The sequence below is a fragment of the Chiloscyllium punctatum genome, chromosome 8, assembly GCF_047496795.1.
Source record: "Chiloscyllium punctatum isolate Juve2018m chromosome 8, sChiPun1.3, whole genome shotgun sequence".
NCBI lineage: Eukaryota > Metazoa > Chordata > Chondrichthyes > Orectolobiformes > Hemiscylliidae > Chiloscyllium > Chiloscyllium punctatum.
Window position 1 is genome coordinate 15,855,807 of NC_092746.1, and position 18,244 is coordinate 15,874,050.

At 45.1% G+C, this 18,244-nt stretch overlaps 1 protein-coding gene across 7 annotated transcripts in view; it reads left to right on the forward strand.

Moving 5' to 3' along the window:
- LOC140480388 (ubiquitin thioesterase otulin-like) overlaps positions 1-18,244 on the forward strand; it is a 65,513-nt gene that overhangs the window by 24,413 nt on the left and 22,856 nt on the right. For all 7 annotated transcript variants that reach the window (XM_072575181.1, XM_072575184.1, XM_072575188.1 and 4 more), the window contains 3 exons: positions 13,911-13,990; positions 16,797-16,897; positions 17,348-17,488. In XM_072575181.1, coding sequence (XP_072431282.1) covers positions 13,911-13,990; positions 16,797-16,897; positions 17,348-17,488 — 322 coding nt within the window. The remainder of the gene's footprint in view (positions 1-13,910; positions 13,991-16,796; positions 16,898-17,347; positions 17,489-18,244) is intronic.

Genomic DNA, 18,244 nt, shown 5'->3' on the forward strand with positions numbered 1-18,244 from the left:
AATGCATGAAGCTTTTCAAATAAAGTGCAAAATTTAGTATTTGTTTCATTACATCCGTGGTAAGGCATAGAGGTAGTACTGGATTAGTGGTGCTGGAAGAGCACAGCAGTTCAGGCAGCATCCAACGAGCAGCGAAATCAACGTTTTGGGCAAAAGCCCTTCATCAGGAATAAAGGCAGTGAGCCTGCAGCATGGAGAGATAAGCTAGAGGAGGGTGGGGGTGGGGAGAGAGTAGCATAGAGTACAATGGGTGAGTGGGGGAGGAGATGAAGGTGATAGGTCAAAGAGAAGAGGGTGGAGTGGATAGGTGGAAAAGAAGATAGGCAGGTCGGACAAGTCAAGGAGACAGTAAGTGAGCTGGAAGTTTGAAACTAGGATGAGGTGGGGGAAGGGGAAATGAGGAAGCTGTTGAAGTCCACATTGATGCCCTGGGGTTGAAGTGTTCCGAGGCGGAAGATGAGGCGTTCTTCCTCCAGGCGTCTGGTGGTGAGGGAGCGGCGGTGAAGGAGGCCCAGGACCTCCATGTCCTCGGCAGAGTGGGAGGGGGAGTTGAAATGTTGGGCCACGGGGCGGTGTGGTTGATTGGTGCGGGTGTCTCGGAGATGTTCCCTAAAGCGCTCTGCTAGGAGGCGCCCAGTCTCCCCAATGTAGAGGAGACCACGTCGGGAGCAACAGATACAATAAATGATATTAGTGGATGTGCAAATAAAACTTTGATGGATGTGGAAGGCTCCTTTAGGGCCTTGGATAGAGGTGAGGGAGGAGGTGTGGGCGCAGGTTTTACAGTTCCTGCGGTGGCAGGGAAAAGTGCCAGGATTGGAGGGTGGGTTGTTTGGGGGCGTGGACCTGACCAGGTAGTCGCGGAGGGAACGGTCTTTGCGGAAGGCAGAAAGGGGTGGGGAGGGAAATATATCCCTGGTAGTGGGGTCTGTTTGGAGGTGGCGGAAATGTCGGCGGATGATTTGGTTTATGCGAAGGTTGGTCGGGTGGAAGGTGAGCACCAGGGGCGTTCTGTCCTTGTTACGGTTGGAGGGGTGGGGTCTGAAGGCAGAGGTGCGGGACGTAGACGAGATGCGTTGGAGAGCATCTTTAACCACGTGGGAAGGGAAATTGCGGTCTCTGAAGAAGGAGGCCATCTGGTGTGTTCTGTGGTGGAATTGTCCTCCTGGGAGCAGATCCGGCGGAGGCAGAGGAATTGGGAATACGGGATGGCATTTTTGCAAGAGATAGGGTGGAAAGAGGTGTAATCCAGGTAGCTGTGGGAGTCAGTGGGTTTGTAAAAAATGTCAGTGTCAAGTTGGTCGTCACTAATGGAGATAGAGAGGACCAGGAAGGGGAGGGAGGTGTCAGAGATAGTCCAGGTAAATTTAAGGTCAGGGTGGAATGTGTTGGTGAAGTTGATGAATTGCTCAACCTCCTCGCGGGAGCACGAGGTGGCGCCAATGCAGTAATCAATGTAGTGGAGGAAGAGGTGGGGAGTGGTGCCGGTGTAATTACGGAAGATCAACTGTTCTACATAGCCAACAAAGAGACAGGCATAGCTGGGGCCCATACGTGTGCCCATGGCTACGCCTTTGGTCTGGAGGAAGTGGGAGGATTCAAAGGAGAAATTGTTAAGGGTGAGGACCAGTTCGGCCAAACAAATGAGAGTGTCAGTGGAAGGGTACTGTTGGGGACGTTTGGAGAGGAAAAAACGGAGGGCTTGGAGGCCCTGGTCATGGCAAATGGAGGTGTAGAGGGATTGGATATCCATGGTGAAGATAAGGCGTTGGGGGCCGGGGAAACGGAAGTCTTGGAGGAGGTGGAGGGCGTGGGTGGTGTCTCGAACGTATGTGGGGAGTTCCTGGACTAGGGGGGATAGGACAGTGTCAAGGTAGGTAGAGATGAGTTCAGTGGGGCAGGAGCATGCGGAGACAATGGGTCGCCCAGGGTGGTCAGGCTTGTGGATCTTGGGAAGGAGGTAGAACCGGGCAGTGCGGGGTTCCCGGACTATGAGGTTGGAAGCTGTGGGTGGGAGATCTCCTGAGGTGATGAGGTTCTGTATGGTCTGGGAGATGATGGTTTGGTGATGGGGGGTGGGGTCATGGTCGAGGGAGCAGTAGGAAGAGGTGTCTTCGAGTTGGCGTTTGGCTTCAGCGGTGTAGAGGTCAGTGCGCCAGACTACCACTGCGCCCCCTTTATCCGCTGGCTTGATGGTGAGGTTGGGATTGGAGCAGAGGGATTGGAGGGCTGCGCGTTGAGGGTGAGAGGTTGGAGTGGGGGAGGGGGGACGACAGGTTGAGGCGGTTAATGTCCCGGCGGCAGTTGGAAATGAAGAGGTCGAGGGCAGGTAATAGGCCAGCGCGGGGTGTCCAGGTGGATGCAGTGTGTTGGAGGTGGGCGAAGGGGTCCTCGGAAGGTGGGTGGGAGTCCTGATTGTGAAAGTAAGCTCGGAGGCGGAGGCGACGGAAGAATTGTTCGATGTCACGTCGTGTATTAAATTCATTGATGCGTGGACGGAGGGGGATGAAGGTGAGTCCTTTGCTGAGGACTGATGGTTCGTCCTCAGTGAGGGGGAGGTCTGGGGGGATGGTGAAAACTCGGCAGGGCCGGGAGCTGGGATCTGGTGTGGGTGTGGAGCTGGGAGTGGGGTCGGAGCCAGTACCTGGAGTGGGTGTGATGGTGGAGGCATGAGCTGGGGTAATGTTGCCCTCGGCGTTCTGGGGTGTGGTGATAGTGACAATGGGGTCTGTGGGGGCCGTGTCAGCAGAATGCAGGTGAGTGGCGCTGGTGGAGGCGGAAGTGGTGGTGATCATGGCAGTAATCTAGAGTCCAAGACTAATGTTCTATGCATGTAGGTTTGAATTCCACCATGACAGGTGGTGAAATTCAAAGTCAGTAAAAAGAAAAATTAAAAGAATTAATAATTAGAATAATTAATTGACTAATTACGACCATGCACTAGTTGTCTGAAATACCTATTTGCTTCACTGTCCTTTTAGGGAAGGAAATCTGTCATCTTTACCTGGTCTAGTGTGACTCCAGACCCACAGCAATTTGACTTTTAACTGCCCTCTGAAATGGCTTAGCAAGCCACGTAGTTGAAGGGCAGTTTGGAATGGGCAATAAAAGCCTTGCCAGTGACACCCATATCCCAAGACCAATTTTTTAAAAAAAGTCTGTGGCTCTTCTTCCTACATCACATTGCATGGTATATTCCTATATTGCATTCCATCTGCCAGTTCTATGTCCACTCTCCTAGCCTGTCCAAGTCTACCAGTTCTCCTTTGTATGACTTGTTCATTACATCATTAAAGAATTCTGACAGATGTATAAGGCATGACCTCCCATTGATGAAGCCATGTTGACTCAGCCCAATTTTACCGTGCACTTCCATAACGGACTCTAACTAACCAGCCTCTAGTTTCCTGACTTCTGCCTCCCTCCCTTCTTACACATTAGCCATAATCCAATTGTCTGGTATCCCTTCATCTCTAGTGACTCCTGAAAAATCACCACCAAAGCCTCCACACTTTGCTGCCCTATCTCCTTCAGAACTCTGGGGTGTAACCAGGTTATTTATCCACTTTCAGGCCTCTCACCACCTCCTGTACCCTTTTAAAAATATTTTTATTGAAAAAAGATCTTGAATTTTTTACAAAATTATAAAATTACTACAGAATAGTATAACAATCTTATGATATAACAAACAATAAACGAACTCGTAGTCTACACCACAAACAGTTTAAAAGAAACAAAGATTTTTAAAAAAGCTACCCATACTACAATTCAATGAATGATTAAACAAAATAAACTAAATTAAATTGGATTGAATCAAAGGAAAATAACTTAAATTACAATACTCAGCGCAACCCCACCAAAGCTCCCCATCACCGGGAACATCAGTTGGTATACCCATATTTATTTGGGATTCTTCCTCAGGGGCCCCTGCCCAGTAGACACAGCCCCGCGGCTACACAAAGGCCCTAATCAATACAGCCAGCAAGTCTGTGTCTATATAGTTCAAAAAGGGCTGCCACATCCTATAAAAGAGTTCCGTTTTCTGGTGCCCCATACTTGTAAGGAAGTCCAGGTGATATGCTCCATACGCCACCCCAAAAGTCCTGGGGGATTTTCAGATGTCCAGCCGTTCAGAATGCTCTTCCTCGCACAATATGAGAGAGTAATAAAAAGTTTCTCCCCATGCACATCTAAAGAGGGCAGATTGGGCAGACCCAAGAGGAGGGCCACCGGATGTACCTTGACCTCTGTTTCTAAGACCCCTTCCAAAACACTCACTACAGCACCCCAATACCTATGAAGCTTGTGGCATGACCATGTAAACTTTTTTTGACCATGACCATGAATACTTTTTCTGAATTAAGTCCCTAACCTGAAAATAACGGAAGAGGTTCCTACTAGGCAGTTCATATGTCTTGCTCAGCTGATTGAAAGACATCATGACCTTCTCCTCTTTCCTACCCCCCCCCCCCCCCCCCCCCCAAACACACAAGTCTCCCAAGCAAGAAACTTCTCTAGACTGCTAGAGCCATCGATCCCATTCGATATCCTGGCGTTCCTACTATGGGAGTAAAAAGGGAAGTTTCATATAAATTGCCCTCACTTTAGCTTTAACCTGTTAAGGACAGTCTGATTTCTACAATGGTCCATAGCAGTCGTCGTCTTGTCCATAAACAACAAATTAATGAGGGGGCATTTTTGCCTGGGAGGCCTCAATGTCCAGCCAAATTGACCTCCGGTCCTGGCAAGCCCAATCAGTCACATTGGATAATAGGGAACTTACTTGATATTTCTTAAAATTTGGAAAGTCCACACCCCCATCCCTTGCGAAAGCTGCAATTTAGCAAGCTTAATAAGAGGTCACCTGTGATACCAGATGGAAGAACCAAGCCACCTGTTAAACCTCCATAGCACTTATCTAGAAAGCAAAGGGAGCATTCGCATGGGATAAAATAAATGAGGAAGAATGTTCATTTTAACCAGGGCTATTCTACCCAACCAGGATATCAGAGGAGCCTCCCAGCACTGAAGGTCCTGTCTTCAGCAACTGCACAAAATTAGTTTTGTATAATTGATCAAAGGCCAGAGCAATAAAAATGCTTAAATACAGGAAACCTCCCTGTGACCACCTGAAAGGGAATCTGATTCCACCCCCAAGAGAGGGTACTCTGAGAAGCTCCCGCACCCCCCACACAGGCATGGCCTCCGACTTCATAAAATTGGTTTTATACCCCGAGAAAGAACCAAATAAAGTAATCACCTGTATTAAATGGGCTTCGATATTGCCAGGTTAGTTAGAAAAAGAACATAATCTACATAAAGGGTGATTTTATGCCCCTCCCCCCATCCCACCTCTGGAGCAACTATATTGGGGTCTCTCTCCGGATAGCTTCTGTCAACAGCTCAATCTCTAATGTAAACCGCAGCGGTGAAAGGGGGCACCCTTTTCAGCTACCTCTATCAATATTAAGATTGTCAGACTTGATGCCATTAGTGAGAACCGCTGCTTTAGGTTGCTGTATAATATTGCCATCCACCTGGCAAAGAACCCCCGCAAGACCAAACCTTTCCAACATAAGAGGTACGGCCACTCCACCCTATCAAATGCTTTCTCTGCGTCCAGAGAGACTACCAAGCCTGGAATCGACCCTTGCTGGCATACCTGAACCATATTCAGTACTCGTCTAATGTTGTTAGAGGACCTGCGACCCTTAACAAAACCTGTCTGGTCCTCCTTTACAATGGAGGGTAATACCTTCTCCAAACTCAACACCAGCTTTCCCTCCCTTGAGAAGAAGGGAGCTATTAGCATCTCTCCGAGGATGGGTGACAGTTTTGACTGTACGAATAATTGTACGTGTTCAATATTAGCCTGACCACCTGCTCTGAAATTATACATGGGAGATACAAGGTCTTCAAGGACTCCATCTTTGCCAACCTGTCCTCACAGCCCTCCAACCAGTACAACTCCGAATAGAATTTCCCAAAGGTTGTGTTAGTCTTTTTGGAATCGCAAATGAGAGTACCAGCACACACACTGATGGGTGTGATAGATTGGGGGGCATTCTTCTATCTGGCCAGGTATGCCAGGTATCTACACGGCTTATACTTGAATATCTTCTGTTTTGCAAAGGAGAGCTCCCTCTTTGCTGTTTGGGTGAGTGCAGAGCTCAGAGCAGTCCTGAGGGCTGTAATCCACTACAACCCAGTCACACACGGCCTATCAAAGTATGCCGTCTTGGCTGCCTTCAACCGGTCCACAAGCATATGCTGCTGCTCTCACCTCTGCTGCTTCCGGGTTGCCGAGTCAGAAATAATCAAACCCCTTGCATAGGCCTTGCAGTCTCCCAGAGAACCGACGGATTACTGGCCGTACCTGAATTAATATCCCTAAAAATGTTAAATTTGTGCAAAGAATAAACTTGCTGTCCTTCAGGAGGAAAGGATCCATGTGCTAATGCCACACACCTGTCCCATTGCTTCTGGCCTTAACCGCCAAATACACTGCCACATGGTCAGAAGTGGTTATGTTCCCAATTCTACAGCACCGCACCGAATCAAAAAGGCTGGTGGAGCAACATGTCAATCCTAGTGTAGCACTAGTCTGGGTTGGAGAAGAAGGTAAAGTCCCTACCATCAGGGTGAAGACATCTCCACACATCCACCAGCCCCGTCTCCCCACTCATGTCCATCAGTTGTTTGGATTGCGGGAATATGCTCGCAAGACCCCTGGGAAGCCTGTCTACCTCAGGGTCCATAAGACGATTATAATCGTATGGCGCACTCCAAGGGCCGTCAACCTGAAAAGTGCATTTGTTAAAAGTTTGAGGGGGTGTGGTGGGCAGGGCAATGTACATTCACAATCCTGTACTCCTCACCATGTATTAAAGCTTTGAGGATCACACACTGCCCATATTTGTCCTTAATTTGGTCTAACAGCAAAAATGGGAGATTTTTCTGGATGAGTATAGCTACTCCTGTGCTTTTAGAATTAAAGGACGAGAAAAATACCTGACCAAACCCTCCCTGCTGTAACTTTAAATGTTTCTTATGAGCTAAATGTGTTTCTTGCAGCAGGGCTACATCGACCCTTTTCTGAAGCTCAGCGTTATCATCTTTCTCTAAATCGATGAATGACTTCCCTTAATATTCCAGGTGCACCATTTAACCCAACAATTAGCCATGGCCATCTGAGACTGCCCTTGACCCTGCCGCCCCCCCAAGATGAAAAATCCCACTCTTAATGTGTTGAGTGAAAACAGTAAAAAAAATTGTATAAACTAGAAAATACAACTACAAAAACTACCTAAGCAAAACTTCTAAAAACTGCTTTTACAGTGAATATAAGACAAATAAGAGGAGACTTTGCCCCTTGCCCAAAGGGGACATTTGCACTACCCACTAACCCAGCCATGGTTGCTTCTACCTGAAGCTGTGCCCCAAACCCAGGAAAAACAAAGTTTTAAAAAAATGTATGTATCTCATAACAAGAAAATCAAAAGTGGGCATTCAATCCATCCCATCCGTACTTTGACCCCAGTCAGTACTGACTCCAAATACTCCAAAGCACCCTCCCATCCCAGACCAAGAAAGAGAGAAGTAAATTAAAGGGAATAATAGAAGAAAAGACAATGGGAGGGGAGAAAGAAGAAAAAAAACCCTACATGTTAAAAGAGAACAATTAGGTAAACTAGGTAAGCCATGGGGAAAGCAAAAAACACTATTGTCCATATTACTTGAACCAGCCAGTCTATTTTGAATTGTCCAGGAAGTCCTTTGCCTTTTCTGATGAGTCAAAATTATACACAGACCCTCCATGGCTGAAATGTAACACAGCCTGGTACCTTACAGAGTACTGAATATTCAAGTCTCTCTCTCAGCCTCTTCTTTACCTCATCAAAGGTCTTCCTCTTGCAACCACAACCGCAGAAAAGTCCTGGAAAAACATAATTTTTGATGCCTTGTATATCAGGGCCTGTGGATCCTTCCCCAGTGCTCTGGAAGCTTCCAACACCATTTTCCGATCTCTATATCGTGGAGTCGCACTAGGACCAGGCGGGGTGCTGGTCTGATCCAGGCTTGTGCACTGCCACCCAGTGGGCCTGCTCGACATGCACCCAGCCTGCCTCAACCTCCAGCCCCAAGAACTGCAGAAGCCATTGCTCTGTAAAACTGACTAGCTGGCCTCCTTCCTCCCATTCCAGCAGCCCGATCAGGCAGATGTTCTTCTGATGGCCTCGATTTTTGAGGTCATTGACCTGCTCACTAAGGCCCGTACCTGACTTTCCAGAGCCTGAACCTGACCCGCTGAGGATTCTGCCGCAGTCTCCAAAGCCGCAGTCCATTACTCCACCACCTCCACCCGCTGCCCTAGATGCTGGATCTCCTGCTCGTGCTTTTGCAGCATGGCTGAGATCAGTTCCAATCTGGTCGAGGTAAGTCTCTTGGAGTGTTTGCAGAGATCGATGCTGTGGCCATGGGCATGTCCGTTGCTGCAAGGGAGTGCCCTGCTTGGTGTGATCCACACTGTCCTTTTCCTTTAGTCATCTTCCCTGATCAACAAAACTAATACACAACAATTCTGGGGACCTATAACTGCTGATTTTTGCCACAATAGCTAAAAAAAGAGAGGGTAAATGCACCACCTTGCCTGGGTTATGGTGCAGAGCTGAGCAGGACAAACATACTAGATCGCTGCTATCTTGGATCTCCCCTGTTCCACCTTCTTAATGATGGCTATCATTCTCACTGACTGTCTTGAAATTCTGGTATGCTGTTGGTGTCTTTCATTATGAAAACTGATGCACAGTATCTACACCATTCCTCTGATATTTCTTTGTTCCCCTCACTACTTCTCCAGCTTCATTTTTCAGTGGTTCAGTGTCCCCTCTTGCCTCTCTCTTACGTTTTCAAATATCTAAAAGTTTCTTGCAATCTTTTATATTACTAGCCAGCTTAGCCTTGAACTTCATGTTCTCCCCCTTATTGCTTTTTCAGTTATTCTCTGCTGCTTTTACAAGGCCTTCCAATCCTCTGGCCCCACTAATCTTCACCACATTGTATGCTTTTGCCTTTATGCTGTCCCTGACATCCCTCATCACCCATGGTTGCCTTGTATGTTTCTTCTTCTTTGGGATGAATTTTTGCTGTGCCTTCCGAATTATCCCCAGATATCTCTGCCATTGCTGCTCCACCATCTTCCCTTTTAGGTTTCACTACCAGTCAACTCTGGCCAGCTCCTCTGTTGTGTTTTTAGTCACCATTACTCAATTGTAATATTGTTACATTTTTCTGAGCTTTTCCCCTTCAAACTGCAGAGTGAAGTCTGTAATATCGTTCCTCTGGACCCAGCTCTTTGCTCTTGCTGCACGCAGGGCATGTGCTCCCCTGGTGACTCTCATTGGCTGTTCTCATTATCTCGATGCTTCTGTCCTGAGCTGGTGGTCAAAAGGCTCAGTGGTGAGCCCATCAGCAGCAAGCATGGATGAGAATAATCCTGTGATTGAAGAAGCAGCTCCTCCCAGTATTCTAGTTTGGAGTGATCCATGTGTGCTACGAATGTTTACAAGTGCCAAGCATTGGTAAATTTCAGTAAGAGAGCATCCAACCATTTCCCATTGACATTCTGTAACGTTGTCACCCCTGAATCCCCTCACTATCAACATCCTGGAGTTGATGTTCACCAGAAACTGAACTGATGATATAGCAACAAGAGAGGTGAGAGGCTTGGAGTTCTGCAATGACTGCCTGACATCCTGTATAAGATCCAAGTCAAGACTGTAATCAAATACTGTCCATGTCCCTAGATAGGTTTGGCTCCAATTGTAGCGGTATTTACCATGAGCAGTGCAATAATCCAAGGCTTCTTTGACAACACCGGTCAATCCAGTGACTTCTGCCTAACAGGTAAACGGCTGTAGGGCATGGAAACAACAACACCTCTAGCTCTGTTCTAAATTGTTCACTTTCCTAAATTGGAAATATATTACTGTCCCTTCACTGCTTTTGTGTCAAAAACCTGAAACTTTGTTCCCTAAAAGCACAGATGGTATATTGACATCAAATGAACTGTAGCAGTTTGTGATGCAAGTTAATATACTTGGAATTTGGATTATAAAACAAAACAAAAATATTTACTTTTGTAAAGGAAAATATACAAAAGTAAACTTTTGGTTTTAGTTCTGTGAAGATGTCTTTTTTTTAAAAAAGTCGTTTTTGAAAAGTGAGCTCTAAGTAGACTTTCTGAAAATACATGATTAAAGCTAAGTGACTCAATTGGGGACCTGGGCACTTAATTGCTGAGTGTACAAAGTTAAGCTTTGATGACATACAGAAAACAAAATGACCCAGGAGCCACTAGTAGGTTGAGTTCACCCTAGCAGAAGGCAGTTTTTTTGGTTTGTAAAAGATTACAAGATTTGAGTGGAAAGAAGTATCCAAGACCTTAAAGCTGACGAGAATCCTTCATGTCATCAGAGCTGAAATGTCTTTAATGGTTTCAACAATAACCAGAGTTGGCTGGAAAGAGTCCTTTCAGTAAGCGATTCAAGATAAGTGATAATTCACTGAGGTTGAATATGTTTGAAGGATGTTGCTGGAAAAAGGGTTGTTTTTTTTCTTATTTGTTTATTGTATGTGAGTGTACCTGGCGATGCCAGAATTTATTACCTATCCCTGATTACCAACAGTTATTAATGTGGGTCTGGAGTAGCAAGTAGGCCAGACCAAGTAAGAATGACTGACTCATTTTCTTCTCTGAAGGACATCTTTGATTGTATCTTAAAAATCCGTCAGGTTCACTGGTGATTCCATGGTTGCCATTACTCTAACTGCCCAGATTTTAATTGAATTCAAACTTCACCTTCTGCCGTGGTGTGATTTTTGAAGCCTTGTTCCGAGAATATTAGTCTGAGGCTTTGGATTACAATTAGTGATATTACTATTACACCACTGTCTGGTAAAATCTTTCTAAAGATCTATGTAGTTTTGCTTCTCTAAATGTCGTTGCAAGTGTATTGACAGCCTTGTATAAATGTACTCAGTGATTGATCACCACAATAACCAAACTGCAAAGTAAGGCAACTCTCCATCACCACCTCAAGGGAAATTCAGGATAATTTCAATAAATGCTGACTTTTCCAACAAATTTAAAAGATGATAATCTTTGGATGCAAGTTTGCTCACTGAGCTGGAAGGTAACATCAGTGAGTCTCTGGTGAAGTGCTTGTGGTATGTCCCACTTTCGATTTGTGTTTAGGTTTCTTTGGGTGGGTGATATCATTTTCAGTTCTTTTTCTCAGAGGGTGGAGTCCAAATCGATGTGTTTATTGATAGAACTCCGGTTGGAATGCCACGGTTCAAGGAATTCTCGTGCGTGTCTCTGTTTGGCTTATCCTGGGATCGATGTGTTGTCCCAGTCAAAGTGGTGTCCTCCATTGTGTGTATGTAAGGATACTAGTGAGAGTGGGTCATGTATCCTGGTGGCTAGTTTTCTGTCTGTTTGTCCAATGTAGTGTTTGTTACAGTCCTTGCAAGGTATTTTGTAGAAGAACTTAGTTTTGCTTGTTGTTTGTATAGGGTCTTTTAAGTTCATTAGCTGCTGTTTAAGTGGATTGGTAGATTTGTGGGTTACCATGATGCCAATAATGTCTTGCTGCATTTAGAGATCACTGGTGATGGCATTTCAATTAATCAGAAACATGAAGTTAGTTTAACCAGTTGTATTAATAGTGAATATGCCACGGTCAGTCCTTCTATCGGCAATGAGGAATGGGATTCAAGGCACTGACTTTAAACACAGTTCAACAGAATCGTCCCGGGATACAGTGTAATTGTAATGATAGCTGATGAACACCACTGCAGATAAGTGTTAAAGCTGCCACTTTTATTTGCAAAGCAACCTAATAAAGGCTGCTTTACATTTTTGCATTTTTTAAATAGAATCCCTACGGTGCAGAAGCAGACCATTCAGCTCATCAAGTCTGCACCGACACCCAGAGGAGCATCCATTACAAACCCACCCCCTTCCCTAACTTATAAATCACTGGACACTTTGGGCAATTTAGCATGGCCGATCCACCTAACCTGCACAACTTTGGACTGTGGGAGGAAACCGGAGCACCCAGAGGAATCCTACACAGACACTGGAAGAATGTGCAAACTCCAAACAGGGTGGATTCAAACCTGGGTCCCTGGCACTGTGAGGCAGCAGTGCTAACTACTGAGCCACCATGTATTTTCTGTACAATTATCAGTTTGAAAAAACCCAGTACTGATTTGCTTATTCATGTTGTACACCACATGCAATATTAGAATTGGGAGAGAGGAGGCAACATTAAAGCTCAACAATTAATTTTATTCCATCACGTAGCTGGTGCATTTTCTATGGTAACATCTGTACCAATCAGTACGCATGCCAATAAGACCATAAGACCATAAGACATAGGAGTGGAAGTAAGGCCATTCGGCCCATCGAGTCCACTCCGCCATTCAATCATGGCTGATGCGCATTTCAGCTCCACTTGCCAGCGTTCTCCCCGTAGCCCTTAATTCCTCTAGACAACAAGAACCTATCAATCTCGGCCTTGAAGACATTTAGCGTCCCGGCTTCCACTGCACTCCGTGGCAATGAATTCCACAGGCCCACCACTCTCTGGCTGAAGAAATGTCTCCGCATTTCCGTTCTGAAATGACCCCCTCTAATTCTAAGGCTGTGTCCACGGGTCCTAGTCTCCTCGCCTAACAGAAACAATTTTCTAGCATCCACCTTTTCAAAGCCATGTATTATTTTGTACGTCTCTATTAGATCTCCCCTTAATCTTCTAAACTCCAACGAATACAATCCCAGTATCCTCAGCCGTTCCTCATATGCTAGACCTGTCATTCCAGGGATCATCCGTGTGAATCTCCGCTGGACACGTTCCAGTGCCAGTATGTCCTTCCTGAGGTGTGGGGACCAAAACTGGACACAGTACTCCAAATGGGGCCTAACCAGAGCTTTATAAAGTCTTAGTAGTACATCTCTGCTTTTATATTCCAACCCTCTTGAGATAAGAGACAACATTGCATTCGCTTTCTTAATCACAGACTCAACCTGCATGTTTACCTTTAGAGAATCCTCGACTAGCACTCCCAGATCCCTTTGTGCTTTGGCTTTATTAAGTTTCTCACCATTTAGAAAGTAGTCCATTCCTATATTCTTTTTGCCAAAGTGCAAGACCTCGCACTTGCTCACGTTAAATTCCATCAGCCATTTCCTGGACCACTCTCCCAACCTGTCTAGATCCTTCTGTAGCCTCCCCACTTCCTCAGTACTACCTGCCTGTCTACCTAACTTTGTATCATCGGCAAACTTCGCTAGAATGCCCCCGGTTCCCTCATCCAAATCATTAATATATAATGCGAACAGCTGTGGCCCCAGCACCGAACCCTGCGGGACACCGCTCGTCACCGGCTGCCATTCTGAAAAAGAACCTTTTATCCCAACTCTCTGCCTTCTGTTAGATAGCCAATCCTCAATCCATCCCAGCAGCTCACCTCGAACACCATGGGCCCTCACCTTGCTCAGCAGTCTCCCGTGTGGCACCTTATCAAAGGCCTTTTGAAAGTCCAGATAGACCACATCCACTGGGTTCCCCTGGTCTAACCTACTTGTTACCTCTTCAAAAAATTCCAACAGGTTTGTCAGGCATGAGTCATCTACTCTCATAAAGGACAAATGTTTTTCTTTTCCCTTTTACATTGGTATTTCTTGTCAGTTGTTCTGGTGAGTGCAAGATTTAAGAAACACCTGGACAAAATGTATTATTTTTTAAGCGATTCTCACACTAAAAAGACATGAACAGAGTAAGTAAACTATATTGATGAAAATAAATTGTGCAGCAGAAATTATTTTGTCTCTTTTCTTGAAGGGAGGAAGACTTGTACCGGGACGAAGCTGAGATAGAAAAGGAAAAAAATCAAAGATTGATCTCTGAAAGCCAACCAGCAGGTAATCTTGTTTCTGTCTTCACAAATAGACCTTTTTTTGCTGCTGACATTCTCCTCTTCGCACCAATTAAGTCAGCAAGGATGCAGCATCATCACTTTGGCCAAGATTTATGCTGCTTAGTGAAGTAAAAGTGCTGTAAAAAGGCAAGAATGTTGCAGTTACATAGATTAGATGGTCATGAGATGGTCAGATAATCAGCTACTAGAGCCACATGAAGTTAGGTGCTTAACAGTTTTTAACAAAGTATAGTTATTCACTAATTGGTACTCTGCTATAATGATTTTCCTGACTGATATCATAGAGTCATAGAACAATACAGCACAGAACAGGCCCTTCGGCCCACGATGTTGTGCCGAACTTCTATCCTAGATTAAGCACCCATCCATGTACCTATCCAAATGCCCCTTAAAGGTCGCCAATGAATCTGACTCTACCACTCCCACGGGCAAGGCATTCCATGCCCCCACCACTCTCTGGGTAAAGAATCCACCCCTGACATCTCCCCTATACCTTCCACCCTTCACCTTAAATTTATGTCCCCTTGTAACACTCTGTACCCTTGCAGCCACGTGTTCAACTGCACTCTCTCCCTATTCTTTGCCTCACTGTCACGTGGCACCGGCAACAACCCAGAAATGATGACTCTGTCTGTCCTAGCTTTTAGCTTCCAGCCTAACTCCCTGAGCTCTTGAATGACCTCCCCACCCCTTTTCCTACCTATGTCGTTGGTGCCAATGTGTACCACGACTTCTGGCTGCACACCCTCCCCCCTTAAGGATTCTGAAGACACGGTCCGATACGTCTCGGACCCTGGCACCCGGGAGGCAACAAACCATCCGAGAGTCTCGCCCATGTCCACAGAACCGCCTGTCCGTCCCTCTAACTAGAGAGTCTCCTATAACTAGCGCTCTCCTCCTCTTCCCCCTTTCCCTTCTGAGTCTCAGAGCCACAGACCCCTTCACTGCAGCTTACACCTGCAAGGCTGTCCCCCCCAACAGTTTCCAAAGCTGTATACTTATTTTTTAGGGGAACGACCACAGGGGAACCCTGCACTGCCTGCTTCTTCCCCTTCCCACCTCTAACTGTTACCCAGCTACCTCTGTTCTCCAGCGTAACTATGTCCCTGTAGCTTCTATCGATCACCCTCTCAGCCTCTCGAATAATCCTCAGTTCATCCAGCTCCAGTTCCAGTTCCCTAACTCGTTCGGTGAGGAGCAGGATCTGACTGCATTTCCTGCAGACGAAGTTGGCAGGAGTATCGGTGGTCACCCCTACCTCAAACATCCTGCAGGAGGAACATTCCACCGCCTGCGCTGCCATGACTGTACACTTTGTCTCCAAAACGCGAACACTGAGTCAATAACACAGTCACTTACCTGTGGACTTTAAAGTTAGGTTAGAGGAGGAGGGTGGGAGGGAGGCCCTACGAAAGTAGGACCTAGGGTCTAGAACACACCCACTCAAATAGAAATCACTTACCTTCCCGACGAGCTCTGCGCTCCAACCTCACTTCCGCCCAGCTCACGCCGCTGCTTCCACTCAAATGACCGTTGGTGTTAAAGGGTGAGTATTTATACTCACTGTTCTCCTTCCCGGCTGCCCCTCTGCTTGCCGTCACTTCCTCTGCTGCTCCCGCTCTTTCTGTGAAGAGAGAGAAAAAAACACCGCTGCCCGCTACAGGTAAGTAATTTTAAAACAAACTGTCTTACCTTAGCTGTAGTCTCCCGGGTTCGCTTTTACTCGGCCGCTGCCCACGTTGACATCAGAAGCTACAGCTGTGGATGTTTCCACTACCATTGAGCTTGGCTTCTTGTGCCCAATTTCACAGTCAAAGCTCCTGCTGTTGATAACTTCTAATTTCCACTGAGTACTGTAGGACTACCTGGTCTCGGTCACCTTCTCGCCATCCTCTTCATAGTCCCTCCAATTGAGGTATTTCAGTTCGCTCAGCATCTGCAAGAATTGGCTGGATAGTGGAATCTATGATGATGGTGCCTTCGAGATTTGATTCATTTTTTTTGGCCGTGCAAGGTTAGATTTCCATTGAAGGAAAATGCTTACTGAAACAAACTAGAATGGTTGAGAAACTCAGCAAGTCTGGCAGCATCTTTGGAGAGAGAAGCAAGTTAATGTTTTGAGTCCAGTGTGATGACTTCTTAGAATTCAGAATTTGGATTCTGCACAGATGATGGCTGACCTCTTGTATTTCTTTCGCATTCTGTTTTTCAGATTTCCAGCCACTGTAGTATTTTGTTTTTGTTGCTTCAGATGTTATGATTAACAAGAAATAATTCCTCTCAGCAGAGGCCCTTCCACTTGCACAAGTTACGTATTTTGATTGGATGAGATTCCAGTTAGATGGCTAAAGGCAAATGAAAACTGTTTTAATATATTGTGCCTTTCAAGCCTTTGGAACTTTCCAAAATAATTAAAATAAATTAATTGGACCTGAAGCATAGCCACTGAATTGCATACAGTAACAAATCTGTGTATGACATTGAGATCACGCATGATGTTGGTGAATGGTGAGGACCCTTCAGCTACACAGTTCTTGTACTCCTCAACAAGGCATTTAGTGATGCAGTTTAAGAGATCAGCTAAAATCGAGCATTTGTACAAAGAATCTGCAAATGCATTGAAGTGTCAGCAGAGAGTAAATATTAAATATTAAATCCTGAGGGAAGGCTTGCACTATTTATCTAATGTTGTATCTTGATGTACTCATGCTGGTTGCAATGGTTCATGCATTTTGCAAAATAAGAAAATTGACTTTGGTTTTTATTTGGTTTAATTTTTCCCGATGTAGCTACAACAGAATGGTCCACTGTTGAACCTGGTGTAGATGTTCTGGAATATTGTGCCAGGGAATGGAAGGGAAACACAGCAAAAGCACAACTAATGAAAGAGGTAGACAACTAAGTTTGGAGCTTTCAATTTTGTTCTTAAATTAGATACAATTTTTATTCACTTGTTCCTGTATTATAATTTGAGCAGAGGTCTGTGTATGAAATAAAAGACTTGAGTTTTTCTGCAAATTGAACTAATACTTTCAATTTCAATCTGAAATTAATTATGGTAAATGTGGAATGACCTCTGATATTTTTACATAAGATGCTATGAAAATGAACTTTTTTTTAGTTCTTGGAATTCTGGTAATGTGTCCTTGCCATCAGCCAGTAACTTTGCAATGTTACCTACTATCTGAATAATCAACTCTTGAGTAATCTCTCTTCCAGTGTGAAATCGCTTTTCAAAACTGGAAAATAAGTGATGTAAATGTGGAATATTCCTTTGGACTGCTGTGATGAACATTTTACAAACCATTTGAGAATGCTATACGTAGCTTTTTTTTAACAGGCGTATGAAGCTGTATGCCAAACTTTCAGCTCTGTAAGAAGAGTACGAGGTGATAATTATTGTGCTTTAAGAGCTACATTGTTTCAAGTATTGAGTAATGTTAAACTTCTTCCCTGCCTGCAACAAGATGACCTCATCCAGGTACCTTTATGCTTTATTTATTTTTTGACCTAAATGTTTGTATCTTGTATTAAGATTGGGCAGTTTCTGTTTTTTTTAATACTGTCTTTCTACACATACATGCAGATCATATCAAACAATATGTTTGTAGGTTATTGTGGTGGTGTTGAGGCAGGAGTTGGCAATAGATTTAGAACTTCTGATTAAAGGTCACTACCTGAAACACTAACTCTGTTCATCTTTCCGTAGACGCAGCCAGACCTGATGAGTATTTCTAATATTTTCTACTTTTAATTATATCTGAGATTGGTTGGTATTACTAGTACTATTTTTATCATAAATCCAAGTAGGCATGTAATGAAAAAAAACTGCAGCAGGGTTTTTGCAATTAGAATTACCATCTGTCATGTTTCCAAGGAGCCCTGTTTAGAAACCTCCAGTTTATTCAGGGAAAATCACCCATGTTGGGAAGCATTCCCAGGCATCCTAGATTTCTTTGTCTACATTTTGAGGAACTAGTAATGGGCCAATCCAGAAATGGAAAACAGGCAGACTGAATGGTGTGTACGGGTCTGGTTTGATCCAGACCCTGAAATATTTTGAATCTGCTTTAGGTTACTTCATCCCTGTAAACTGATGTCGAGAGTGTGGATGATGCTGGACGAGTACAGCAAGTCAGGCAGCATCAGAGGAACAGGAGATTAGAGGGTTCAGGCATAAGCCCTTCCTCAGGAATGAGGCTTGTGGGCCAGGGGGGCTGAGAGAGAAATGGGAGGG